This window comes from Mycteria americana, chromosome 5 (genome assembly GCF_035582795.1).
Source record: "Mycteria americana isolate JAX WOST 10 ecotype Jacksonville Zoo and Gardens chromosome 5, USCA_MyAme_1.0, whole genome shotgun sequence".
Classification (NCBI taxonomy): Eukaryota; Metazoa; Chordata; class Aves; order Ciconiiformes; family Ciconiidae; genus Mycteria; species Mycteria americana.
The window spans coordinates 879,687-906,853 of NC_134369.1; the positions used below are offsets into that span (position 1 = coordinate 879,687).

General features: G+C 47.2%; 1 protein-coding gene across 2 annotated transcripts in view; it reads left to right on the forward strand.

Moving 5' to 3' along the window:
* The window catches only part of CCDC9B (coiled-coil domain containing 9B), a 58,861-nt gene that overhangs the window by 19,424 nt on the left and 12,270 nt on the right, over positions 1–27,167 (forward strand). For both annotated transcript variants that reach the window (XM_075501760.1, XM_075501761.1), the window contains exons 6-12: positions 4,594–4,743; positions 14,237–14,311; positions 16,967–17,151; positions 18,559–18,620; positions 19,137–19,190; positions 19,646–19,751; positions 26,755–26,812. In XM_075501760.1, coding sequence (XP_075357875.1) covers positions 4,594–4,743; positions 14,237–14,311; positions 16,967–17,151; positions 18,559–18,620; positions 19,137–19,190; positions 19,646–19,751; positions 26,755–26,812 — 690 coding nt within the window. The remainder of the gene's footprint in view (positions 1–4,593; positions 4,744–14,236; positions 14,312–16,966; positions 17,152–18,558; positions 18,621–19,136; positions 19,191–19,645; positions 19,752–26,754; positions 26,813–27,167) is intronic.

Below are 27,167 nucleotides of genomic sequence, written 5' to 3' on the forward strand. Positions count from 1 at the left end.
TGAGACCAGAGGATACTCTTGTGGCTGCAGACATTGCCCCATGAACCCAGAGGGGATGGCAGGAGAGATTTGCAGCTTCTAATTATCCAGCCCAGCTCTGTGGTCTGAAATACAAGACCAAGATAATCTATTCACAAGGTTAATTTTTCTTCCACCCACGTCCATTAATACTGATTTGCACTGACATAAGGAAAAACCACATTGGTTTCTTCGACTGCAAGCAGGAATCCTATGCGGAGCATTCTAATTCCAGTCTCCAGTTTCAGTGAAATTTAGGAATAAAACATATGAATCATAGAACATAAACAGGATTTGAAATATTCTTTTAGTTTTAAAACATCCTGTGTTTGTATTGGCTAATAGTTCTGGCAATGGAAATATGTTACCTTTGGACATGATGCAATTCAGTCATTCAGAAGCAGGTGCCACTTAAAAGCCAGGACCTAAGCGCTTGTGAGCTTCGTGGCTGACTGATCCTGAATTCTGGTCTGTACTACCTAGTTCTAGTTGTATAAAAGCGAGAGCTGCAGAAAACAAGCAAAATTACTAAATTCATACTTGCATATTAAATCCATTACTTGCATACATCTGCAGACATGCATGTGTGCATATACACACATATACAGATGTAAAACCTAAATATGTTTTACTTCACAGTTGAAGCAGGCTACAGACTTGAGCACAATAATAGAATCATAAAATAGCTGAGGTGGGATGGGACCTCTGGAGGTCATCTAGTCTGATCCCCTGCTAAAAAGTTATCTTCAAAGTTATCTCAGGTTGCTCAGGGCCAAGTCCAATCAAGTTGTGAAAATCTCCAGTGATGGAGATTTCACAGCCTCTTTGGGCACCTGTTTTCAAGTGTTTGACTACCACCGTTGTGACTTTTTTTCCCTTAATTCCAGTTGTACTTTGCCTTGTGGCAGGTTGTGTCTGTTGCCTCTTGCCCTTTCGCTGTGTACCTCCAAGAGGAGTCGGGCTCTGTTCTCTTCATAACACATTTTCAGAAGGAGGAATACTGCAATTAGGTCCCCTCTTTGCCTTCTCTTCTCTCTCCAGACCTAACAAATGCAGCCTCACCGTGTGCATCCTGTGCTCCATCTTGTAACCATCTTACAGGCTCCAACCCTGTAACCATCTTGATGATCCTCCACTAGACTCTTTCCCATTTGTCTATACCTCTCTCATCTTGCAGTGAAGGGAAGCTGGACACAATACTTCAAATATGGCCCAAACAGAGGTAGATAATCACTTCCTTCAACCTGATGGCTATCCTCATGCTAGTGGAACCAAGTGAGCAACTAGCCTTCCTCACTGTTCACTCATGCTCAGGTTGTTGCCCACCAGGCTCCCAAAGTACTTCTGCAGAGCTGCTCCCAGCCAGCTGGGCCCCTGCCTGTAGTGATGCATGGGATTCTTCAGGGTTCTTCTGTCCCAGGTGCAGGACTTGTCATTTGTTTTTGTTGACCCTCCTCCACCTTGTCAAGATCCCTCTGAATGACCGTGCCATCCTCCAGCGTATCAGCTTGAACTTGAACTTGAACACCCATGAACTTGATGAAGGTGTAGTCTGTTCTATTATCCAGATCACTGAAGAAGATGCTAAGCAGTAGAAAGCAGCCTCACAGCGATATCGGCCTACAGCCTCAGCACTCTTGGATGCAGCCCACCTTAGTCCCACTTTCTTACTTTATTTAAATGGTCCATAACTGAATCTTCCAGGATGCTGAGGGAGTGAGGCGTTTCTCTCACTCTGCCACTAGGTTAGAGACTTGGAAGGTAGAGAGCAGACCTTGCCAGTAAAAGACCAAAGCAAAGAAGGCATAGAGTAACCAGTCTTTTCCAGGCCCTGTGTCACTAAGTTGCCCACCCCATTCAGCAGCAGGCCAACAGCTTTCTTCAACTTTCTTTGCTGCTAATGTATCTACAGGAGTCCTTCTTGCTGACCTTCACATCTCTCACTTGTTTCAACTCCAGGTGAGCTTTGGCTTTCCTGACTCCATCCCTGCATGCCCAGGTCCTGCTCCTGTAATCTTCCTTGAGAGCCTGTCCCTTTCCACCTCCCACACACTCCCTTTTTGCATTTAAGTTCAACCAGGAGCTCCCTGCTCAGCCAAGCTGGGGTCTTTCCTCACCTGCTCATTCTCTTGTACAACAGGAAGTCCTTACTTATGTTCTTGTGCCTTGTCCATGAAAATCAATCAGGTCTCCTGGGCTCCTTTCCCCTTCAAGACAGCTTCCTGCAGGATCCTGCCTACCAGTTCCCTGAACAAGTCAACATCTGCTCTCCTGAAGCTCATGATCTCTAGTCTGCTGCTTGCCTTCCTTACTGCTCTCAGGCTCCTAAAATTCACTGTCTTCTGGTCACTGCTGCCAAAGCTGTCGTTGACCTTCACATCTGCTGTCACACCTTCACAGTTCTGACTTTAGTTTAGTAATCAGGCAATCACTTCCTAAGCTGCAGTAATGCAATCACTTGTAACGTGACTGCAATGGGATGTGTAATTAAGGACAGTACAGCATGCCCTATTTGTGGAGGGGGAGCAAAGCTAGGATTTCAGAGCAGTTTAGATTCTGGTTTGAACTTTCTAGCTCTGCCTGGTCTCTGATAAAATCATACCGTTCTCAAGACAGATACATAGACTAAAACCTTTAAAACAGCTCACAGAGTTTATAGGTATGGGGACTTTTCCAGGACATATACCCTGGCTGCAGGTAAAAGTACACCTAAATGTCTGGCTATGGTAGATGCCAAGACAGTTGTACTCCATATTTAAACGATTGCCTATTCTCTTGACTATCAGATTTTACTCTCTCAGGAAAAAGATCTTGACACCTCTAGGGATGGCTCAGAGATGTTGGTCCTCAGCAGCAGTCAAAGTAGTAGGCTGCATTGACGCAAACATAGAGAACAACGCGGAAGGTACTAGAATGGCATTGAACATATTGGCAGCAGATCCTTGCTTTGAATGCAACATGTGGCTTCACTTATTTCAAGAAAAGCAGAAATAGCAAGGGTCCTACTAAGGGCAGCAAAACTTGTTAGGAGCTACAGCTCACAGCTAAAACCAGAGCTGTACATACTCATGGGAATGCATAAAAAGGTTCCCGCCATGTCCACACAGCTCTGGCAGACAGAACCAACGGCAGTGCAGGGCCCACTCCTCCTCTCACATGCATCAGACTAATTCAAGAACTGTCGCTGCTGAGACAGCAAAATTACACAGATGTGAAAGAAGAATAAACAAGAGACTGAAGGTCTGATGCTGGAAATACTCCAGTACCTCCTAAGACATTTATCATGTGTTAGGAAGCTTGATGACTGGACAAGCGATAAAAAAGGTCTTGCTGACGGAGGCTGTCTACAGCAAGGCTCCCTCCATGCTAACATCTGCACTTCTGGCAGAGCCAAGTGAAGATGAGGCTAATGCAAGACATCTTGATATCATATGTCATGGCAAATTCACTGATGCTTGCAAAACTTCCTTACAAATCAGAGGTCATGTGTGCTGTTTGTTTTTGAAACTGAGTTCATAGCAACAAAGAGTTCCCAGGTTTCACTGAAGTTTACTTGGAGATTTTGAGCTCCTTTGAAATCAAGACTCCAGTATGTGTGGAAGTCCAAGGAGAAAAACAGAGGAAAATATACCATCCTTTAGAGAGGGAAGCTTCTGAGGTTTGTTCATCCCTGGTAAAGTCGAGCAGAGGAATCATACAGATGAAGAGAAAAGAAAAAGATCAGAGATAAAGATGGAGATGATTTATTAAGTCTCTCATTTCCTTGTAAGGCAAAAATAAAAAGGCACATGATGGAACTGAAAGATGATACTTTTAAATGTGAAAAAGTATGTATTTTTGTACAAAAGATGTGCTCATTTTGTGGAAGTGATGGCTGAGGGCACTGGCAGGAGCTCAGCCAGCAACAAAGATAATTAACAAAATAAGAACCAGATGTAAATCCACGCAGTAAAGTCATGAACTGATACAGACAGCTGGAAATAATATCTGAAAGGGGTAAACTGCGCTTGTTCAAGGAGTTTATATATCAGTTTTCTAAACTATTCCACTGCTGAATAAATCATTCCAGAAATATGAATGCACAATGACTATGAAGATGATAAATTATCAAGTGTTAATACACTTCAGGGTAGTAACTGCTTTGTGGGCAAGGTTGGAGAGAACACCACTGTTTCCCTTCTCTTTCACCCTCTAGGCTTCTGCTCCAATGGAGCCTCACATTTTATTGGGATGTGTCGTTCGGTGAGAGGACAACTTCACATTTGTTTCAAAGACACAAATGCAAGATGGCTTGCGTGTCTAAAATAAAAACGTCCATCAGTGTTCATGCTGCAAAGCATCTGAACAGGGTAAATCCCACCCTACCTAAGTTGTGCGTAGTTAAACATGCCTATGGAATATTACGTATCCCTTAAAGTAGGGTGGCAGCTTTATAAACCGAGAAGACTGACTATCTGGTTCATGTTTCTGTTCTGCCAGACCAAAATCCTTTGCAGTTTGGGAATGGCCACTCTCCTAGGAAGGGCACTGCACAGGGCTAATGGAGGTGTTGTTAACTCATCCTGTCCTTTCCAGGGCAAGCGGATTGTCAGTGAGAAACGCACCGAGTGCTTCCCTGGCCCAGGCAGAGTGCCAGACCTGAGTGAAGAAGAGACAGACCATTTGGTGGCTTTCCGCCGCGGGAGAAGGATGCAGATTGCCATCACCATGGATAACAAGGAAAAAGTAAGTAAGTGCATTGAGAGTGACTGGACTGCAACGTATCAGTGGCATCCACTTGTTCTGCTGGCATGAGAAGGGCCATGGGGACAGATTAGGAGCTAGCCCAGCAACAGGACATTGGAGGAGACTATATAGTAATAGTGTGGAGCCCATCACCATAAAATTCTCTGGCTTCCATTGCTGTGAAAGAGGAAAGGCTACAATCCTTTCCCTTCTCTGTGATCCTAGCTAGAGCTAGCAGGCTCTTAAACATTCTGGGTCCATATGAAATATCAGATGCTGTTTTGGGAGGATCGATGAAAGCACTGCCAGATATGGGGCATGAATTTCACCTCCTGTCTCTTACCAACTTCTTTTTGGGGCCATACAGCAGATTGAGTCAGGAGCGCTGTCCTCTTGACTCACTGCATGACTTAAAAGTTAACAGAGCTGGGCAATATCTGCTTCTAAACCCAAGTCCTGCTGTGCCTGGCTATAACCTGCTGAGTGAGCTGGCTGAACTTTGTTAATCTTTGAAACATATTTCAAATACTTCTTTGCAAATACCTTCCTCTTTACACACACGGAGGCATGTGATATTTTCCTATTTGAGAGTTTGCACAGATAAGTAAGAATGCCTGCAGCAAACAGGGTCAGCAAAGACTATGAAGGAAAACAACACTTAGTGTAGCTGCCAAACACACCCAGGAACGCTGGGAGACCTATGCAGCACCCTCTCTGGGACAGCAGCCAACCATCTGCTAACTGCCCACGTTAATCTTCAGCTTCTCCTCCTCCCCAGAGTTTACCTTAGGCTCTGAAAGCCCATGGGCTCCTTTCTCATGGCTACCAAGCGGTTTTTTGAGTGCCATAAACCTCATATAGGCTGCCTGATTGAGCCACTAGTAGCTGTCCATTCGCCGAGGTTCACATAGCAGCTGTTGCCCGTTTCAGTCTAGGCATCACCAACACACCTAGACATGATGGTAGGATGAGAGTGACCTGACCATGCCTGTGCTGTAGCTGTCCTTGAGGCTGTCAAATGTAATTCTGTGATGTGCAGAGCAAGTCTCTCCGCTTCTGCTCTCGCTGGGCTTGTTTAAATACTTATCTCTGAGGTCATCAAGGCTGGGACTGTGCTAGGAGAGAGCAGCAGGAGGAGCGCCTAGATTTTGGCTTCGGATCCTGTGCCCTATTTTAAGTGCATGGACAGCCCTGGAAAAGGTAGTATCTCATACGCTTTTATTATGAAACATGAAATTTGAGGCTGAGGGTCCATATATGTGGTTTTGGCAATGCCTTGCTCATATTGGCCCCAAAGCAGTTAGATTCAGAGTGTGTATGAGAGCAGGGCCTGCAGCTGTGCTAGCTTAAAGCCATACCTGCCTACACCTTTTTACATAAACCACTGAAGATCTGATGCTTTGAATCATAGGCTGGCAAAGAGGGTGTGAAGTCCCTAATGCCTGGCAGATTTGATTTTGGTGATTCAGTAGAGGTTGGTGTCTTGGGTCTTGCTCCTGCTACTTTCAGCTCCCACTGTGCTGCCATTCATTTAAGCTCATTCATTTAAATTCATTCCCAATGAATGCAATTACCTCCATATAGCAGTGCAAGGAGCTCGCATAACTCTGTCAACCCTCCTTTCCTCAATTGTACATAGCCACAGTGGTCTCCTTCACACAGCTTGGGCTAGAAGGTAATCCTGATAATCCCCAGGAATGCAAACAACTTTATGCTGCTCCTCCTCAGATACCAAAGTTCATTTAAAGTCTTCCCTTTTTCTTCCCCTTAATCCAAACCCAGTCGCTCCATTGGCAGAGGGTCGGACTGAAGCTCAGGCACTCTTCAGCAGCAGCAGGCTGCGAGGGAGGCCTGCTAGGTGCTGGACGAGAGCCTGCTGGTGCTGACGTCCACAGGGAGAAGGATTGTGCAGAGCCATTTGGTGCCTTCAGCCTTGGCTGAACTAGAGAAGGATCTCTGTCAGGAGCACAGGAAAGCCACAGAGGCTTCATATAACTCTAGTTATCAGACAACACTACCGAGGAGCAGTATATGCCCTCAGCCTTACTTAGGACTGAAAAGAAAGATTAGTTTTGCTTGATCACCTGGTCTTCTGGCTGGACAGATAGCCTGGCTCAACAGCAGTCTTGGACTAATGTCGCTGGCAAGACCCATTTAGCAATAGTGTCGTGCTTCTTGCTGGCCCAGAAAAATTGTCCCCTGCTTTCTGTTGCTGAGCTTAGAAGCACCCCTCCCCTTGGAAGCTCACAGAGAGCAGAATGGGGGCTTGCTGCTCCCTGGAAGGCAGGGTGCTTTCAGGGACCACGTGCTCTCCCAGCCTGCACAGGAGGAAGGGAGCAAGCACAGAGGTTGCTGCGGACCACATCTCCCAAGGCTGGGAAATGAAGGGGCCGGTAGTGCATGTTAATGTGCTTATTTTAAAAATGGGCTTTCATGGGAGTATTTGTTGTTGTTCTTTGGATTCCTCTTATAATTTAGAAAAAGATACAAAAGGGTTTGAAACTCTAGTTTCCAATACCTGTTACCAGCTGGATATGCTTCAGAGTCCAGCTAAGCTCAGGAGATTTCCTTGTTCCCGGTGATTTCCCTAGACTGATGGGGCCCTGTTCCATCCCTAGTTAATGAAGATACCTTCATATTGCCATTTTAATTGTGTAACTTCAGACAACAGCTACAACAGCCAGGACAAAATCCAGCTCTCAGCATGCAAGCACCTTACAACATGACAAAAGGATGTGGCTGTAAGAGAGTTAAATGGTTGGATTTCACGGTCAGCTCTGCAAGCTACTTTCTTCCATCCACACTTGGTCAACCTTTTCCCAGGGTCAGTGACAGAAGCAGATGGGGCCTGAAGTGACAGGTCACGTTGGCATCTGACACATCATGCCAGCTTGGGCTGGTTGAGTCAAGGGAGATTTGGTCTGGCCCACCCTGTCACTTCAGCTGTTCCTAAGCTGTGTTAAGGATTAGTGTTTTAAACAAGTACTTCTTTTTTCTGATAGTGATAGTGCTTGAAAAATTGAAACTAGGCAAGTCTGTCTCACATGTTGTGCCTCAGAGTGATGTGTTTCTCCAAGGGGCACTGGAAGACTGCAGTGCAGAGAGCAGATAATAGTAATACCAAAATGTAGAAAACCTCTGTTAAATAATTTTAGCCTGCAGAACTCAGTGTGTGTCACAGGGATGCTGAATACAGCAATTAATTTTGGAAATGGAAGCTGGATCCCACCAGCACTGGTGGGATCACAGCATCCACAGACCCTGGCAGCCCTCGTAAACAGGGTTATAGCATGCCTCTGCCTTCCTGACTATGGTGACGATAAGATGTGAGTGATGCTGAGTGGCTCAGCGCTGCATCACTTCAGGAAAACCGGTAAACAGGGAACCAGCTGGTAAACAGGGAAACCAGCCCTGGTGTGCTCTGCAACCCAAAGCCACCCCAGCACTGCAGAAGAGCTGGGACCTGCCCAGTGAGGGCCGTGCACTAACAGGAATGTTAGTGCAGCAGCGTTTGCACTAACACTAAGTGTTTGCAGCAGTAGCCAGCAGCACAGTGTCAGGGAAAGAGCAGGGAAAGACCAGGGAAGCCTGCATTGATCCCTCCCCTCCTATACTCACCAGCCCCCCAGTCAGGGGCCTCCTCTGCCAAGAACAGCATCTTTCTCCTTGACAGGCTTTTTCTTGCCTGAATTCTAATTTTTTTTTTTTGACCCCATCTAAACTTTATCCCCCACAACATCTCCAGCCAGGACCTGCAATGTTAAGTGACATGCTGTGTTGAAACATGCATCCCTTCTTTTTCTCCAAACTTGTTACCTGATAACTCCATTTGATGTTTCTGCATCACAGGAAGCAGTGCATAGATCATCCCCTGTTCACTTTCCCAAAGCACAAACGATTTTATCGACCCATTTCACATCTCCCTTCAGCCATCTCTTCTGCAGGCTTAAGAGACTGACCCTATTTAGACATGTCTGGTGGGGAAGTAGTTCTATATTTTTGATCACTCTCATTGCCCTCAGTTGTGCCTTTGTTATTTTTACTATATTCTTTTAATACAAGAGGACCAGAACTGTACATGGTATTCAAGCTGTGGGCTCTTGTGGATGTACTCAGTGACATAACAATGTTTCTGGCTTGTTCTCTATTCTTCTCCTAACAACTTTGCATTTTCTTTGCTTTTTTTCTAAATAATTGAGCTAACATTTTCAGAGAACTAGTCACAATAACACCAAAATTTCATTCCTGAGTGTTAATCACAGTTCAGGCTTCATTACTCTGTGTGTATATATAAGAAGAGGCATTTTTCTCCATGTGAGTTATTTTGTATTACTGATATTGAATCTCATCCATAATTTTATGATGCAGGCATTCGATGTCAAGAGATCTTTTGCAGCTCTTTCCTGGCAAATTACATTCTTTGCCCTGGATGATTTAGTATCATCAGCAAACTGTCATCTCTCTATTCAGCTCCTTTTCCAGACCATTTATGAGCATGTTGAGCAGCGCGTGTTCCAGTGGCACAGCCCTGCTAATCTTCTACCATGGAAACTGGCATTTTCTTGCCATTTTTTTGTTTTCTATCCTTTAATTAGTTGTTAATCCAAAAGAGAAACTTCATTTTCATCCCCAAATTGATCAGCTACTGGGAGAGCCTGATGGGGTATCGGTGTTGTCATCTGACTAGCTGTGTGTTAGGACCTGAGGTGAGACCCCCAATTTGAGCATTAGCTTTCAGCCTCCCTTTTACCCCAGCACGGTCCATCCTTTGGGGTTTTTCACCTCGTGCCCCAGCTGGTTCCCTGCTCATTCTGGGTTATTTGTGTCCTCCCTCCCACAGAGGCCTGTGGTGCCTAGGAGAGAGGATCACATCCATCACTCCACCTTCGGTAACATCCCGTAGCCTGGCCACTGTCAAATTTGCCTCCTCCTCTCTGCACTTGCCAAATTTATCCTATTAAAACATTTGATGGGCATCCTTGTTATCCCACATTTTCCTCTGTTTATTCATGATGAAATTCAATAAAAAGGAAAAAGAAAAAAAAGACTCCCATTCTTGCTGCCCTTGGTGCTTCTAGCTAGCACCACATTGTCCGTCCTGGACCACATTGCAGCTGGCAGTGCCCAGCTGTGGCGGAAGCTGCCAAAGAGGAAATGCAAGGAAAAAAAACCTGTTCTCACAATTTGCTTTTCCAAAACAGCTCCAGTGCCTTATATTACTCTGCCATCTTGAAGCCTGTTTTTTTCTACCCAGTGAAAGACTCTTTCACTCTCTGTTAGCACAGAGGGCTGGGGGGACCAAATTATCCTGTCTCCTTGCAGAACGAATTAGCCTGAGCACATTGCTCCACTGATGCAACTTCACGGCCTCCAGTGCTGGCTTGGAGGTGCCACATCTGGGACCTTTCTTCCCACCCCTGCCTGGCTGCCCCTAAATCTGCAAACAGGGCCAGGGATAATGCCTAATATTTAGCACCAGTTTTCCTAAAAAGCCACTCCATGCTCTGGCAGTGTTTCAGGATGATTAATACATTAGAGCTGCAAGCTGGCAGCCCAGGACCAGTGGAGCACAATGGTTAATTAGCAGGTTACAAATCATCTTTTAAATGGACAGTTGATAGGGCTTCAGGGCTTTTAAATTGTCCTTTTATTAACAGAGTTTCCCAGGATGGTATATCAGAAATGACTGTTTGTAATCAAGAGACACAAAAGCTGCTTTCAGGGACTTACACAGATGAGTTTGACTCCCATGCTTGCCTGGGAGAGGAACCAAACCTGTGGCAGGAGAAACACTTGCTTTTACATTGCAGATGGAAGGGGAAGATAGGTGGAAAGGTAGGTGGCTGAAAAGTCTTTAGCTCCCTTCAGGCAGCACAATTAGTAGGCAGATTTTTCAAAAGAGTTAGAAAAAAATATCCTCTCATGTATTAGTTTCAAAAATCCTGCCCAGTGGGGTATCCGAGCCCTGGAAAAGCAGCTCTAAGCTCTTACAAAAATCTCCTCCTGCAGAAGAAATGCCAGTTCTGGTGCCAACACGTGCCTGGAGAAGTGGGTACCGAAAGGTTAATTTAACACAGCTGTTAGTACTTATTTTTAAAATAAGAAGACAATGAAGAGGCCAGAGACGTCAAAGCCTGTCAAAGCTTTTGGTATGGAGAACTGTTAGTGCAAAACAGTGCTTAACATGGCTGGATAATGGAATCAGCATCGTCACCCTTGCACATTAACATTAGCTGGGTATATGTACGTCAGAAGGTCAGACAAAGCCAGCATCAGAAAGCATTTGGGATCCCAGGGCCGTATCCTGGTTAGGAGCAGGCTCTGGCCCCCCCCACCCCGGACCATTCTGTGGCTGAGAAATAGAGAAATCCTTGCATAAATCTCAGGATAAACAAACGTAATCTTCTCTGTCTACTTTAGGCTTTTGTTCCCCCCTCACATCTCTTCCCCTGCTGTGCAGGAACAGTTAAACTATGAGATGATAATGTCATTGTCATATTTCATAATTTTGGGGGCGGAGAGGAGGAAGGAGGAGAAAAACATGTTTTGCTTCCCCATGGCCTGGGTGTGTCATAACAGGCTAACAGCAGCTCTGGGGCAGCACGGAGTGAATGCGAAAATCTGCTCCTGAGCCACTGCAAAAGCAAAGCTAACCATGTTTTCTTAACTGCACAGTTCAGACCTGCTTTCCTGGTAGAAGAGAACCAGATTTTTTTGGTCCTTTCTGTTTTCCACAGTGCCCTTTGAGAAGCAAAAATAGAAGCAGACTAAGGAAAAAGGCAGCCTGGCTTTGAGCGAGGGGTTAAAAGGATGGAGAGTTGTACAGGGTCCCTGTGACAGAGCGATTTGTGGTGTGCACTGAAGAGCTGGTGCCCAAAACTGGACAGCCTCCGGGTTGCAGGTCTCCAGCGCTGGCCAGCCACGCAGGAGCTGCGTCTTCTCCTGTGTCTCGCGAGCTGCAGCACAGTCCCTCAGCCGGGCCACCCCGGCACATTTCCTGGGCGCAGGCTCACTCTTCACTTGGCAGAGGCAGGGCTTAAGTCAAGCTGCGCTGGGCTGCAGACAGGCAGAGGCACATGCTCCCCCCGCAGCTTACGCACACTCTGGCTCAGTGCTCCGGCTGTGCGGATGCTCTGGCTTTCCGGTTTCCGTCTTCTGGGACACAATCAGGCATTGTAAAGGGTCCAAACCGAATCATTCTTTGCATGAGCTTGCATGAGAAATATGCAGACTCAGATGAAACAATAAGCACACCCATGCATCTCCCTGCCTCAGTTTCCCCATCAGTTATGAGCTGTCTTTGGCATTTCCGAGGCAATCAGTGCTCCTTCTCTCCTGTCTCTCCTCCTACACAAGGTTTCCCTCAGGGACAGAGGGGCTCCAGCTCTTCCACAGCAGCTGGCTCCTTTGTAGTCTTTCTAAAATGGTGAGTTTCTTTTACAGCTGCTTTAAAGGCTAAACATCCACCTGCACCTTGCTCCCCAGCCAGCCTCCTCAAATAAGCGAACTTTCCAGGTTTCTGCTGTTTTAATCTCTCTATAAATGCAAAATCTCAGTTTGGGGCTGCAGAGACTCATTAGATCCCTTGCTACTAGATTCTTCAAATGGGGCTGCACAAGCAGTTGACTTTGAGCCTGGAGGGAGCATTTTTGGTTACATAAGTTTTTGCAGCAACCTTTTGAAATAAATACCCAGTACTGTCTTTCACCATATCCTGGCCTGTTTTGCAACAGGCCAGGATATGGTGAGGGGTGGCTTCTCTGAGCACAGACCCCTCTGCATTTTTTCCCAAATCTTTGCTGAGAAATCCAATATAGCTAACATCTTCCTCATTATTTCCAAGGATCTGTTTACACAACCTTCCACCTGTACTGGAGCTACACCAGCTTCACACCAGTCAGACACATGAAGCTGTCGTGCCATGTCCATGAGCACTGGCTATATGGTCACACTTCCCACCTGCCTCAGGTTTAGCACATGCGGACAATCCGCAAAAAGACTGCCCCCAGCTCGCTCCCGGCACGATCCCACTGGGTACGTGGGAACAGGCTGCAGCGGGGGTGAGTTGCCTTAGGAAGCTGGGCAGAGCCAGCAGGTATTGAGACTGGTATACCCAGTTTCCCGCATCCAGCCCCATAATGCTGGGCTAAGCCTGGGGCTGGCAAATGACTGGAATAAAAGTCCTGTTTCCAGCCTGGGTTAGACCTCACGGCACTGACACTTTCTCGAATGGCTGACCTGGCAGTTTGTGCTGTGACTTTCCTCTTTGTGTTTCAGTTTTGCTTGGCAATGCAAAATGGCAGCACAATAATCTCAGCCCCACACACTGCCTGGCCCCGTAGCTGTTCAGCAGGGAGGGGAATTTGGGGATGCCTTGGCTCCGCTGGGCACGAGGGGGCCCGCTGGGCTGCAGCACGCCGGGGCCTCTCTGCTCACTGTTCGTGGCAGCATTTGTGCGAGGCGGCCCCGGGGCTGCCATGTACGGTTACCAAACCGGGGGAGGCAGGCATGATAAATGCTGTGCCACTTGGCAGCTGCCATGCTGCAAATCATGTGCTGTGGCAGCATCCGGGTGGGAGTGGGAGCCTCTCACGGAGGCGTGTGGCCACCCCAGGGCAGAGCCCCGAGCAAGCACCAACCCCTTGCCCTGAGGGGCTCAGCAGCGTGGGGGGCAGGCTGGTACCCTGCCCTCATCTGCCTGGCACGTGCAGCGGTGAGCAGCCCTCCCGGTGGCACCCCGACAATACTATCTAACCAGGGCAGAAAGCCTTTCTTAAAAGATACTTATGCTCTGCAGGCTATTTTGCTAAGACCCACTGTGACCCCACCTTGGCCTCTGACATGGCTGTATCTCTATTATCAGTCCCACGTAGGGGCACAGAACTGCCCGGCCCGTGGCATGCCTCATGTATAGTGTCTGTAGTTCATTAAGACAGAGGGGCTAATTTTCACCTCCTTCCAGGCAGGGGCATGTCAACACTAGAGCAGAGCTTGCCAGTCTGGTGGCAGCATGGCTAAACCCAGTGGAAGCAGGGATGGACCCCAGTAGAAGGCCACCACGTTTGACAGGGACAAAAATCACTCCCAACTTCACCATGCTGGCTTTTAGCTGCATCTTAGATGGGCTCCCAGCTCTCATACAGTTGAATTGTAAGCTGGGTCTTTGGCCCAAATCTGGAAAGGTACCTGAAACTTGGTCTGCTTGGAAAGAAATGGGACCATACAGGAAACCTCTCTGCCTCTAGCTTGGGAGGAGGAGGGACCTGTGGGAACACATCCCTTTTTCTTGCTTTTCTCATACATCCCTTACTTTCTGACTTCTTTTTTTCCACATCAGTTTGATTCAGGGCCCCAGAAAAAAATCTTTCCTCTTTTGCTGACCTTTTCTGGGCAGTTCTTACGTGTCCTGGTGGGCACAGGGTCAGGCACTGACTCCCCTGCCAGGAGTCCTTGCTTCATCCTTGAAATAATTCCTGTGCCTGTGCTCTTGCAGGCAGAGGAGAGGAGAACAGCAGAGAAGAGGAGATCCGACAGTGACAGAGGCCCAGAAAGTGAGCACGGCCGGAAGGTAAGTGGGGCCCTGTGTCCCTTTGGGGGGACCCTTGTCTTGGAAGAGGAAACCAGTAGGATGTGCCTCCCCACCAGTAAGAGTTGCCTCAGTCCTAAAGGAGGCAGCAATGTGCTCTGATGTGGTCCCCGCTGTTCATCCCTCTTGTCATCCAAAGCTTTGCTGAGCAGCTAACACACTGAAGCAAAGCAGTGCTGGAAAGAGGTGACAGGGGACCTGCCCTTCACACCTTGTCGTGGCTGCTTAAGTCCCTAGCACAGCAGCAGGGATGTTACGAAGGGTAACATGTGCTCGCCCATGTGGCAGCACAGCCCTAGCTGGTTTCTCTCCCCAAAACAGTTGCTTGTGGGTTGAGAGGCTCAGGCCGTATTAGCTACAGCTCCTCACTTCAGCAGAAGCTGAGTAGGATGGAGGTAAATTAAAGCACAGGCCTTCCCACTGACTGTTTAATGCAAACCCTGGAGGACATGCTGGCTCCCCCGAGCCTGCAGATGCTCTTAATTAATGGAGCACAAATTGAATAGCCCCACCTCAGTGTGATTCATTAGGAGGACACAGATGGGCTCTTAAACATTAATTCCAGCTGAGCCCCCCAGAGCAGAAAAGGGGAGCAGGATAGCCTTGCGGTCCAGCTAATCACAGCTATGCTGCAACTGAGGTGAGCCCCTGGCCAGGGACCAGCTTCCCCTGCTCTGCGGGCCTCACAGCCACCTCTGGATCTGCCCACGAAAGAACACAGGCACCAGCCTGTCTTTCCCTCGCTTTTGGCTTCCCCTTTGCTAAGGGTCAAGGTAATGGTGCAGGGTACTTCCCTTATCCTCCAGCTCTGGAGGCTGAACCCTGCTCTCACTAGCTGTGTGCTGCTCAGCTCTTGCATGCTTCTCCTCTATGGGTGCATCAGGATCCATCGTGGCAGGACCCACTGTGCCTTACCATGCCACGGGGCTGGAAGCCACGGGGAGCATCTCCAGGCCTGTGCCTCAACTCAGGGACCAGTGCTTGCCCTGGCTTTGCCCTAGTGAGCCTTGCCTTTCTGCAGACCTCATCTCTCCCTTCTTGGGAATGCCGTCTCAGGTCCCCCAGCTCCTGCCAGCTAACCAGCGGAGGAGCAATTACTGCCACCCCATCTCTGGCCCACAGAGGTGGGTCTCCTTGGTAACAGGGCTTTCAGTTACTCCTTCCCTGCTGCTCTGCTTTTAACAGCAGTGCAACACTGAGGAGTTAATTCCCGTTTGGGGAAGGGGTGAGGGTGTCTGGCATGGAAGGGCACGTGTATGAAGTGATGAATTATCCACTGGTAATTAGCACCCCAGGACTGAGCTCTGCACTAAGCTATTCACTACACAGTGTTGCTTGACAACACACCATGGCCAGTTGGCTCCTGTTTCCACCATGTCCATTAACCTGACAGCTGGGTTACCCACCTCTCCCTCTTCACATGCTCCATCAGCTCTATCTTTTCATTAAGCTTTACATTTCTGAACAGTGGCAGCCCTTAACTACTCTATCATGAGGAGGGATAAACCAAGACGCTGAAAGCAGTGAAGATGAAGAGCCTCTTTGCTCTGAGAATGCTGCTCTTGGCAGTCACAGTACCACATGCCCTGGGCACAGGGTTGGCCCCAGCCCTGTGACTGTGGGCTCCTGTGGATGCCTGGTGGTCACAGAAGGCTTTTTCCTTTCTCGACCCTGTCAGTGTGAAGGATTTCATAAGCATAACTTTGATTTAAGTGTCCCAAAGTCCTCAGGTGGGGGAATTCATTAGCTTGGTGCATCTTCTATGAGAGTTCAACTTCTCAAACTCTGTTGGGACATGCTGCAAGCACTCCAGGAACTAACTATAGGCCATAAGTAAACCTTAGCAAAGTGCCTCTTCCAGGAAAAATTGAGAACGTTTGGTTTTAAAACCTTCAGGTGAGCAGGAACACAGCAGGTGAAAGCCTCTGTCTAATTTATGCCTGCAGTTAAAGTGACTGCAAGTACAAATGGGGCGAATCAATTCTGTGGCCATTTGCACACCGAATTATAGGGGCATGATTTAAAAGTTTGTAATCAGGTACTGAATATCTAGAATGAAAAAGTACATCTTACGGCAGCTGCTTCACAGATCAGGAGGTTAGATATCGCTGCAGGAGCCAAAGAAACATTGCAGTTCAGGTTAGGAAAACAGCGGTGAAGCCCCATCTCATTAAGGCAAGAGGAATGTATACAGATGGCAAAATCCAGGGGTTTAGGTGGAAGCAATTTTAATCCTTTGAAATGTAACACTATTCATGTAGTCTGGAGGAAGTGGAACAACTTTTCAGAAATACATTGCCACAAATTATTGTTATCATTGTTGAATATCCCTGGGAGGGAATGGTTGCTTGTTCTGCTTTGGCTATGGATTTACAATGTGACGCTAAGCAAGCCATGTAACTTCTTCCTGCCTCAGTGTCCCTTTCTGTAAAGTCAACCAACCCTGGGACCAGTATATTTAGGCTATGGGTAAAGCAGAGCCCTTCTATTTGCACCTCACTTTAGAGAGAGAAGCTGACCTTGCTCCAAGTTCTTTTCAAATATTACTGAGCATTTCTGGTGGTGACAGTACAAAGTACACTGAATGCAGACGTTTCAGACATTTTTATTAACAAGAAGCTCTTTTCCCTCCACTAGGACGGTGGGAAGTCAGTGCAGAAGAGCCCTGGAGACCTGAGTTTCCCCATGACTGGACGGGAACGCTCGGAGTACATACGCTGGAAGAGAGAGCGAGATCAGATTGACCTGGAACGACTGGCACGTCACAAGAACGCGAAGGGCGAGTGGCGACGGGCTTGGGATGTGGAGAAGTCGGAGCACATGTAGGTCCTCCACAGTCCTGGGGTGGTTTGTCTGCAGCAGGCCATCTAAAGCCACTGATAAGATCTTGTGCAGATGTACATTGCTAATCAAATCCCATGCTGCCATGTGCCTCTCTCTGACCAAATCCACATCTCTGTCTCTTTCTCCTCCTGAACATGTCTATCAGTGGGACCAGATATCAGAGTGATTCTCATATTTTCTTTCTGACATGAGGTCTCCTACCCTGATAGGAGACATTGTGTGCTGACAAAGATTGCCTGCCTTTGGTCCCACCAGGGCTTGGACTGTGGGAGGGAGGGAAGCGTGAATCACTGTTCAGTCTGCATCTGGAGGGTCCTCTCCATCTCCACATGGACAAATCCAATGGCAGGAGGGTGCAGGTGCTCTTCTAGAAACAGGGATGGACAAACTCGCATTGCTAGTCCACTGGTTTTTTCACTGCCCTTCTTGTTTCTCCTTTTCAATCACAGGACAGGCCAATGTGCCTAAACCCTCCACACCTCAAACTCAGCCCATTCAGGCACTGCAGTGTGAGGGGATCACTTCAAAGAGCCGCCTATATGATATGGGGGAAATCCTGGGGACAGCAATGTGGGAGCACTCTTAATGGGGTCTGACGCTTCCTTGCTTTGAACACTGTCCCTCTAACTGTGCTTGTCCAGCTGGGTCACACTGGCTAGAAAGCTCTGGAGGATGACTTAGCACCTGCAGCAAGGTAACATTTTGATAGGGTGTGGAGTTAGGGAACATTACATGGGTTTGCTGATAAAAGAGTTTGTACAGGGCAGACAGATGGGACAATCTTTTGGCTGAGGAATGGGACCAAATACATAGATTTTCCGTCACCGAGACCCCAATAATTAGAGGTGAATTGACTTAAGTGGCTGCTGAGTGTTGCTGGCAAGACAGCTCTGAGCCCTACTGTTCTCCCTTATATTCAATTTTAAGAGAAAAGCCATAATACAAACCAAGCAGGATTAGAAACCAACCAAATGAGTCTGATTGACAGGTCTGATCTGAGAAGACAAGTCCTGAAGCTACTTCAGATTGTACTTAGAAGCTTGGGAAGCTGCATTTGAGCCTTGTACAGTTACACTGCAGGCATCTATAGGCTTCATGGATGTTCATAGAATTAAATATATGTGCTTATATATATATATATATATATGAATACTGATGTAAAGGTTTAGAGGTTCTCCTTTGGGGTAGAATTGCCTCACAGCCTCATTTCTCCTGGTTAGTGCATGCAGTTTCAGCTCCTGCTGATAAACCTGCACATATTTGCCAGTGGGCAGGTGCAGAAGGGCCAAAGGCTGGAGCCTGCATCGTCTTGAGGTCTCCTGCCCATGCTTTTGCACACCGGAGGAGAATGGTCAGGTCTGACAATGCCTGTTTTTAACCTGCAGGTTTGAAGAGGACTTTGTTAAGGATGGGGAGCCAGCCTTGGATAATCCCAGCAATAAGAAAGGTTGGCAAGGGACACCTAGACTCTGTCCTGATGCTAGTGAATGCTGATCGTGCGAATCCCAGTGCCACAGCAGCTGTCGTGGCTGTCAGTTGTGAAACTCTGCTTTCCTGGGCAAACGCCTCTGAGACCTCTTGGGGTCTCAGCCCGCTCTGCTTTGCAGAGTGCTCAGGGGATGGGATCTGAGCATCTGGGTGCTAGTGCTTTTTACCTTCCCAGGGAGAGCAGTGGCACGGTTTCTGTAACCTTGTATGACACAAGATGGAGGCTCAGCACTGCCTCCTTTCCCAAACACTGGTTTGAGAGGCAATCCTATTCCAGAGCACATCATCTCTGATCCCTGTGGCACATGCTGGCTTCTTTACTAGCGTAAGTCCATCATGACTCCTGTTTCTCAGGAGATGGACTGGCAGAACAAAGCTTTCCCTTCTGACACCCTATTTGAACGTCAGGCTTTCTGCTGTGTGTTCATTACAGAACCTCACTCACTTTTGTGCATGCTTTGCTTTGTCCTTTCAGGGGGAAGAAACGCAAGGAGATTCCAGCACAGGTCCTTTCCTCCCGACGGGAGAGGTGAGTAAACCACACGGCTCGGTTGCGTCACCCCACTAAACATCAGCACCTCTGATATGCCCTCATGGAGAGAGTTCTCTCCAGGCACTCTCGCAGATTTGGAGTGCCTTTTGGGGACGTACCACGTGGCTGCTCTCATAACTGTGTGGTACGGTCTGTGCTGCGTGGCAAGGGAGAACAAGAACAAGTCTTTCAAGAACAGCACAAGGGAGACTGTATCCAAGGAATAAGATTTAAAGTTATAATTGGAATTTGGAATAAAAAATGCAGAAGAAACACCCCTAAATTCTCAATTTGTATTTATTACTTTAGAAAATATATGTACAGTATGCATACAGCTTCAGAGGCTTCCCCCTCCAGCAGTACTTTCCAGTGATACAAGGATGTTGGCCCCTTCAGTGGTCCATCAACTTGTTCTGCCTGCTCTTGCATGGCATTTCCAACCTGTCTTCTAGGTGGAGGACAGCATGGAGTGAATGTGAGCGATCCTGGTCCGAAAGCAGTACCTGCTGTGAGCAGCCGAGCCAAAGGAAAGGACAGACTGACCGGCAGAGCCAGAAGGTAAGGAGGCTGGCAGCAGTGCCACGAACTAGTGGTTGTGATATGCATGTCCAGGTCTCATTTCTTGTCTGATTGTGAAGAGGGAGAGACAAAAAGAGGTATTGTTCCACAATGGCGTCTTTTCAGATGAGTTCACATTGGCTGGGACCGTGTCTGGCAGGATTTCACTGAGTGGGGTTTGTGGTACTTGTGGGGTGCATCATCGCCGTACTGACCCGCTGCATCAACTCTCTGCAGAACAGCCCAGGGGGGTGAGCGTCACTCTGTGACTAGACTTGGGTAGCACTGGCACATGCCCCAGCAAGCTTTTGAACACATCTTTCTGACTTCCAGGCACTGCTGATATGGAGGAGCAGCCTCCAAAGATAGTTGAACTGAACCAATAGTAATTAGAATTGATACTGTGGTACAGATGTCTTTTCTTCTTAAGCAACTGTTCTTAAAGACGTGAGGAAGGAAGTGGCCTGCTTCTGCCAGCTGTGGGCAGCACACGGCAGTATAGTAATTTGCACAGAAGTCATTTCAGAATGTCAGCAAAACGAAGTGCCTTTTACAGGTTCGCCCACGTCCTCCCAGGGGCCCCCTCCCCTGCTGTTCTCCATAATTAAATTTCAGTGCAGTCTCCAGTTTCCTGGAGCCACACTGACGGTTTAATAACAGTCATCGTCTTCACAGCGCTGCCATGCCCTTTAGCGGGCAAGAAAAGGATGAAGAGTTGATTACATACCCCAAGCCTCTTCATTTATCCAGAACACAAAACCATTCCAGTAACTTATAATGTTAGCATTCTTCAACCATCCAGGTCAGTTATGACCATGCAGTTAAACAGATGCATAAACAGATACGTGCTTCATAGGGGTACTCGCAGCATTCCCCAGAAGAAATTAGTTAGCTGGAGGTCAGCTGCTGCTTGCTTGTTACTTGGCTGAGATGAAGAGTGTTAGGCAGGGTCTGTGTGTGCAGGATTCTCTTGTGTCAGGACAGTAGTGGGTCTAATATGCAGAGCCTGGCACTGTATTAAGCCTGGAGATTTTTTAATGTTGCTTTTGCTTCCAGTGGCTGTGCTTTGAGGAAAGGCACCTGAGCAGCCCTAACTCTCAGCTAGTTATGCTGTGGATTGGGAATCTACTTACAGCATAAAGAAGGGTTATCTTCTGTCTTCCTAAGCCCTGTCAGTTAATCATACTTTTAAAAATTAAATTTAATTCTGATAAATTGATGAAGAATAGGTTCAACAGCATGCAAATAATCAAGTTAGCTTTGTTTGGAAGTTACATTCCACCCCTTTCCATTCTTCAGCTCCATCCCCAAGAAAATGTATTTGGGAAAGAAAAGCTGATGAGCTGTGCTCATGCTCGCTCTCCTCCAGCTGCTGACTGCAGCACCGGGGGATTACAGCAGTTCCCAGAAGATGTGCAGGATGGGCATGCCAATAGATTTGCTTTATGTTGTTACTTTCTGTAAATACCTTAGAAGGCTTCAGACTGCAGGCTGAACGTTGCTGCTCAAAACTATGAAAGTTGCAGTGATTACACACAGTTCTGCTCCGCCTGATGATGCCAACCCATTAGGGTCAAACCAAACTCCCAGACCTCAACAACTACCCTCAGGAGTACATGTGGTTCTGCTTCTGAGGTTTGCCACTGAAATTTGGTTATTTGTGATAGTACAAAGAGGGACAAGGAGCTGGCCAGAGAGAGATGCAGAAATAAAATTTAAAATTGATGGGCTACAGGGCAGAGAGGGAAGAATTAAAAAACAGGGACAAGGAGCCGGACAGAGGGAGACAAGAATAAAATTTTAAAAGTGACAGGCTACAAGGCAGTGAGGAAAGAGCTAAAAAGTGGGGACAGGGAGGTGGACAGAGAGAGACATAGAAGGAAAATTTATGCACAGTAATTACTTCAACAGCTGCACTGGAGAAGAGAAACAGAAGGAAAAAATATATCCACCTGATACTATATATAAGAAGTTAAAGCACAGATAGCTGTTGGGCAGACACTACTACCCCCACCCTGGTTGTAAGATTTTTAACAGCCACAAATGACCTGACTTTAGGTCATCATCCTTTCTAAAAGATAGCACTTCTTACGGAACACAGCTTTCCTAAAATCACACATCAGTTTTGGGCTAAACTGGATTCAAGGGGAAGGCTACTGATGCAGCATTGCATAACTTAACTGGATCAGTTATTATTAGTTGTCTAGGTATCCCCCAAGGTAATCAGAGAACACTGTTTCCTGAGACACCTTTCCTTTGGACTCTGATCCATCTGTTCCTTTAAAATGCACATCTAGTGCCATCCCTTCTGCTTTGAGAAGGGTTCACAGGACACCTTACTGCTGCAGAGCAGATTGTGTCTCATTGCGGGAGAGATGCTCAGTGCTCCCAAGGGCTGAAAGAAATTGCACAGAAAAAGAAACTCATAGTTTTTGTCAGTGTTTGCTGGGAACGTGAGTTATACCCACTGCAAAGATAATTTTCTTCCTTTCTCTCTCCTTCCTACTGGAGTCTTTTGTTTCCCTGCACTTCAGGGCCTGGGGAAGTGGGAGGGTGCAGAGGAGGTTTCCCTGGGAGCTTCATGTGGTGGTACGTCTGGTTTATTCTGGTCACATCTTCAGCTGTTGGCCATGCTCACCTTGTCTCACCGTGAGAGCTGGGGTGTGTCTCAGGGCCCTTCGAGGAGGATCAGGTGTATAAGGCGTGGGATCAGCAACTTAGCTCATCCAGATGTGGCCCAGCCCTGTCTTTCCTCCCAAGCAGCAAAATATAAGGAAAGACTTCAGAAAATAACGATGATGTTAGAAGGACCTGATGACATGATAAACCTCATGCTTTCCAGTGTTTAATCTTGAAGTTTAATGCTAATGCAGTCATTCTTTTCTGCTCTGTGGACATTTTAGCTGTACAATTTAGATGCACGTGGCTGGTTAAATGTGTGCTGGGAGTAGACTGTAAATGAAAGAGCAATGTTGATTTTGAGCGGCTTCTTGGAATGAACAAAGAGTTTGTTGCTTCCCTTTTATAGGCAGAGCAGACAGATGGATCACACTATGATCTGCTCCCTCCACACCACAGCCCATGGGTCAAACGCCAGCGCTCAGGTCCTGCCTTGGGCTCCATCTCTGCCCTGGTCAGACCCAGGGGAAGGGATGAGAGCCTGCCCACTCCCCTATATCCATCTCTTCTCCTCTGTAAAGGTTGACTTGTGCCCCAAAACGTGCCTGTGACAGGCAGATGCTGACTAGTTTCCAGAAATCATAACAGGGTCTTGAGCCATTTCTTTTTCCTTCTACGCTGAGCTCTCAGAGCCATGCCCAGAAGGAATGCCCTGGCTAGCTGTCTTATGGCAGAAATTCAAAGAAATAATGTTTGGGCTGGGATTTAATGTTTTGCACAGTCTGCCTCAGAGCCTCTGACTGGCCAGCTTGGAGCGCTGTTTGACAACATCTCATTGAGCTGCCCCTCATTAGCGGCCCTCGGAGTCTCTTCCTGCAGTGGTCTCTTCCTGCAGTGGTCTCTGTTTGCCTTTTCTGTTCCAGAGCTTGGAGAGGGCACTGAAGGCAGCCTCCTTTCTGCCAGCGAGTAGGACAGCTAGCATCATTTCAAACTGAGTGGGGCTATACCTGGGTATCAGCACGTCTACCTGCTGTAATAATATAGTCTTATTCCCTTGCTTTTCTCACCTCCCCCCATTAGCAGGAGATTTATGCAGTGGGTCCAGCAGACTTAAGATCCCTTGTGCCTTGGACATGCCTGCTTGAAGCACACCAGAGTCAAAGCAAACCAGCAATGTCAACCAGTTCAAAGTGACAATTGTTTCTGGGATGCATTCTGTATCTGGGGAGAGGGGAAGGCCAGGTAGCCAGATTACACAGTGAGGTTTAGCACCTTCTGTTGGGAGGCCCAGAGGATGTATTGCAGGGAGGATGTGTCGCAGAGGCGATGCCTGGCTTGTCATGGGTTTCCACAGCCTGTTTCTTTTCTCACAACAAACTGAGAAGGTATGTCTTCCAGTACATGTTTGTGCCACCAGTGCAGAGGCTTGGAGGCTTTTTAGTGCCTCCAAGGCACTAACTCCTCTAGGGCTGCTGGGTTCAATCAGGATATTATTCATATCCATTTAAAGGCTTTAAGGCCCCAAAATAGCTGGTGCTAGAATCCTGTTTAGATGCCTAATTCTCTTGCTGATGAAATTATAAAATCTTATATACTATTGCCTGCACAGAGACATTGTTTGTTTTGGGTTTTTTTTTCTCATTTTATCTCACAGTGAAACAATACATCGTACTGCTCCCTGAACATCCTCCATTAGAAATGGGCTAGAAGGTGTCTCGATTTATTTTTTTCATTCTTGTTTGGTGTACTTCATATTTATCAGCTACTAGGATGCAAAATCATGGTTCATTTAAAACTACAAAGAAGTAGCTTAAACACTACTGATGTGAGTAGCTGGAACATGGAGTCATGCCACAAAGTCCTCGCCTTCACCTGTGGGCCTGGGGAAATCAGGGGAAATGAGGGAGCCAAACACTTGTCTGCTGCAGCATGGACACCTCCCTCAGCACCATCCAACTGCTCCATCCTGCCAGAATCACTTTAGAATAGCTCTCCTTCTGCCCATCCATCTCGCCTCATGGACTTCTATTTTCCTATCTCCTCTTCATTGCATCTTCCATGTCCTCTGTTGATCTAGAAGGGATCCTGTGACTCTCTGGTCATGTAATCTTGTCTCTGAAGCTGGAAGAGCATCCTTTGCTCCACTGCTGCTCTTTGGGAAGAGCCATTCCTGAAGCTTTTCCTATCATTTCAAACCTCAGCTCAGGGAGCCTTTGGGGTGCTAAATATTCCTTACCTTCACTTGCATCTGCCCTTTATCACTTAGAGACTCCTCTCCCATTTAAGTCTAAGCAACCTAACAACAGTGGTAAGACCCATTTGGAGCATCTGGTGGTGACTTCCAGCAGCACCTTACATCATAAAGAATTTGGAGCCGAGTTCCCATATGAGCATCTATCATGGATAGCACTAGCCGTGCTAGAGAATGCACTGAGTATTTTCATTGCATGTTAGTGATTAGTAACACACTCTGGTGTGTTGGCAGTAATGATGGGGAGGAGGAACATGTCAGGCGGAGATGCTGAATATTTCAGAATTGCTGTCTAGCTAGTTTTGGCTATCTTTAGACCTGTGGGGGTGGTCTGTTCTGGGCTGGCTCTGCAGGAGCCATGCAGTGGTAGAGTAGACAGAGCAGGGAGAGGCAGAAACCTGCAGCCAGCAAGTCATTCCTCTGTTTATAGATGTCGATCTGGGGAAAGCAGTCATCGGTCCCACCAGCATCAATGCTGAGTGCAGAGGGGAATTGATCATGAGGGCAGCCCATGCTGAAATTTAACATGGTTGGCTATGTATGATGAGCTCTACCCATACAGTCCGACTTTCAGAGCTCTTGCAGGGCACCACTGAAAATACAACCCCAAGATGGGGGCTGCTTCCAAGAAAAGGGGACCTTTTGTGGTTTGAGCTGGCACAGCTGGTGTGAGGACCTACCTTGTATTCGGGACAAGACCTCACTGGCTGTGCTTTGGGTGCTGGGTCTGTCTCTAAGCCCTATAGGGCTGCTCCAAGCTGCTTTGCCCTCTGGCTTAAGGACACCGTACCCAGCTCTACACTCCAAGAGCACCTTGAGGTGCTTGCAAATGCAATTCACTTCTGCCCTAAGGACTTTGCTAGATAAAAAGACAATGTGAAGCAGCTTAGTGTGATTGTATGGTGGAGCCTGCGATGGTAATTCCCACACAATTTTCACAAGGGCACATGGGGTCACTGTAACGCATTTGCCTCTGGAAATGCCTGACTCTGCAGTCACCTCAATGTGCATTTTCATTTTTTGTATCTTGGCCCAAATTTTCCAAATGAAGAGGCCAGTAAGCCCAGCAGAGCGCGTTTAGAGAAGAATGAAATCTCACGTACTTTCGCACACGTTGTGTTTTAAGAGTATGGGGCAGAGAGAAATATATGTATATTTTATATATATGTGTATAATGTTTGTGTGTGTGATATAACTCACCAGGCACACATATAAGAAGGTAAGGGTTACAAAGGCCCCTCCCTGCCCAGTAGCACTGCATGGGCAAATTCAGATTTATATTCACGCTAGCAAATTCAAACAAACAAAAGAAAGCAGTTCGTTATGCAGCCTTTAGCTAAGCTGTGGCCCTCTTTGGCATAGGATGTTGTAGCTGCTGCAAATTTATTATGGAGTCAAAATGCACTTGCATAGTTCCTTGGAAGAGACTGTCTACTAAGCATGACTCAACACAGAGATACCATCTCAGGCGCAGGAAATCCCAGAGCTGCACATTTGTGGAAGCTGGGTAGGGTACCGGGGAGGTGTTAAATGCATTTGCCTTCTTTCCAAACTCTACCCTAAGCATCTGCTAGTGATGCTGAGAGAGGAAGAGAGCTGAGCTAGCTGGACCTTCAGTCTGATCCTCATGGCCATTCTTGCAGTCTGCTTGCACATGTCCATGTCTCCAGTCTCCCAAGCTACTTCAAAGCAATTTTATCCTTCACCGTCTGCCTCTGTGTCTGCCATTGTGGAGATCTGGGATGCTTGGGCACTGTTAGGTAAGCAGGACAAGACTGTGGCAGACATCAGCATAAGCAAACTGTATATCTTATTAGTCTAACAACAACTGTCTGTTCTGGCAATTGGATTTTATGTTTTCATTACATTTAGAATTATAACAACTGGTTCATTAAGATTTAGTGGTCTCAGATGAGTGTCTCTGGATGGGCTGAGTGCTTTGCAGGTGCCAAAAGGAACTGGACCAGTTACATCTGCCACCTTTATCTCTCGTTGCCTGGTCAAGGGGCTCAGACAAGGAATGCATGGCCCTGGTAGAAATTCCTACCCAGATGTCAGGCAGGGAGAGTGGCTTTGCCATATGAGAACTTGAAGGCCTAAATTCTGATTATTTTTTTTTTTCTTTCTTGACAGATGGGATGCAAAAGAAGGCGAGGACATGTCTTTTCTGAAGGATGACCTTGATGGCCAGGTGAGTTCATGAGTTCAAGGCTGGCTGCTGAGTTTTCTCAAAACATGCACTCTCAGGAAAGTTGGAGGCTCTCAGCCAGTGCAGAGCTGGGAGACCTCTATGTTGGCGTATGCGTACCCCTCGTTAGCACTCTCCAGATGGCATGGTGTGAGAGCAGCTTCACTTCTTGCATTGACCCTCTGTCAGCACAACCACCCCACTTATTCTTATTCTGGTCCCTGAACGCTTCTCTTCTCCACCTACATCCTTTTACATCCTTTAATGGCCTCTGCAAATTTTTCCTCAAGTTTGGAGAACCAGCATAGACAAGGAATACCATATACTGGTATTTTAATAAGCTGAAATAAATATCTCC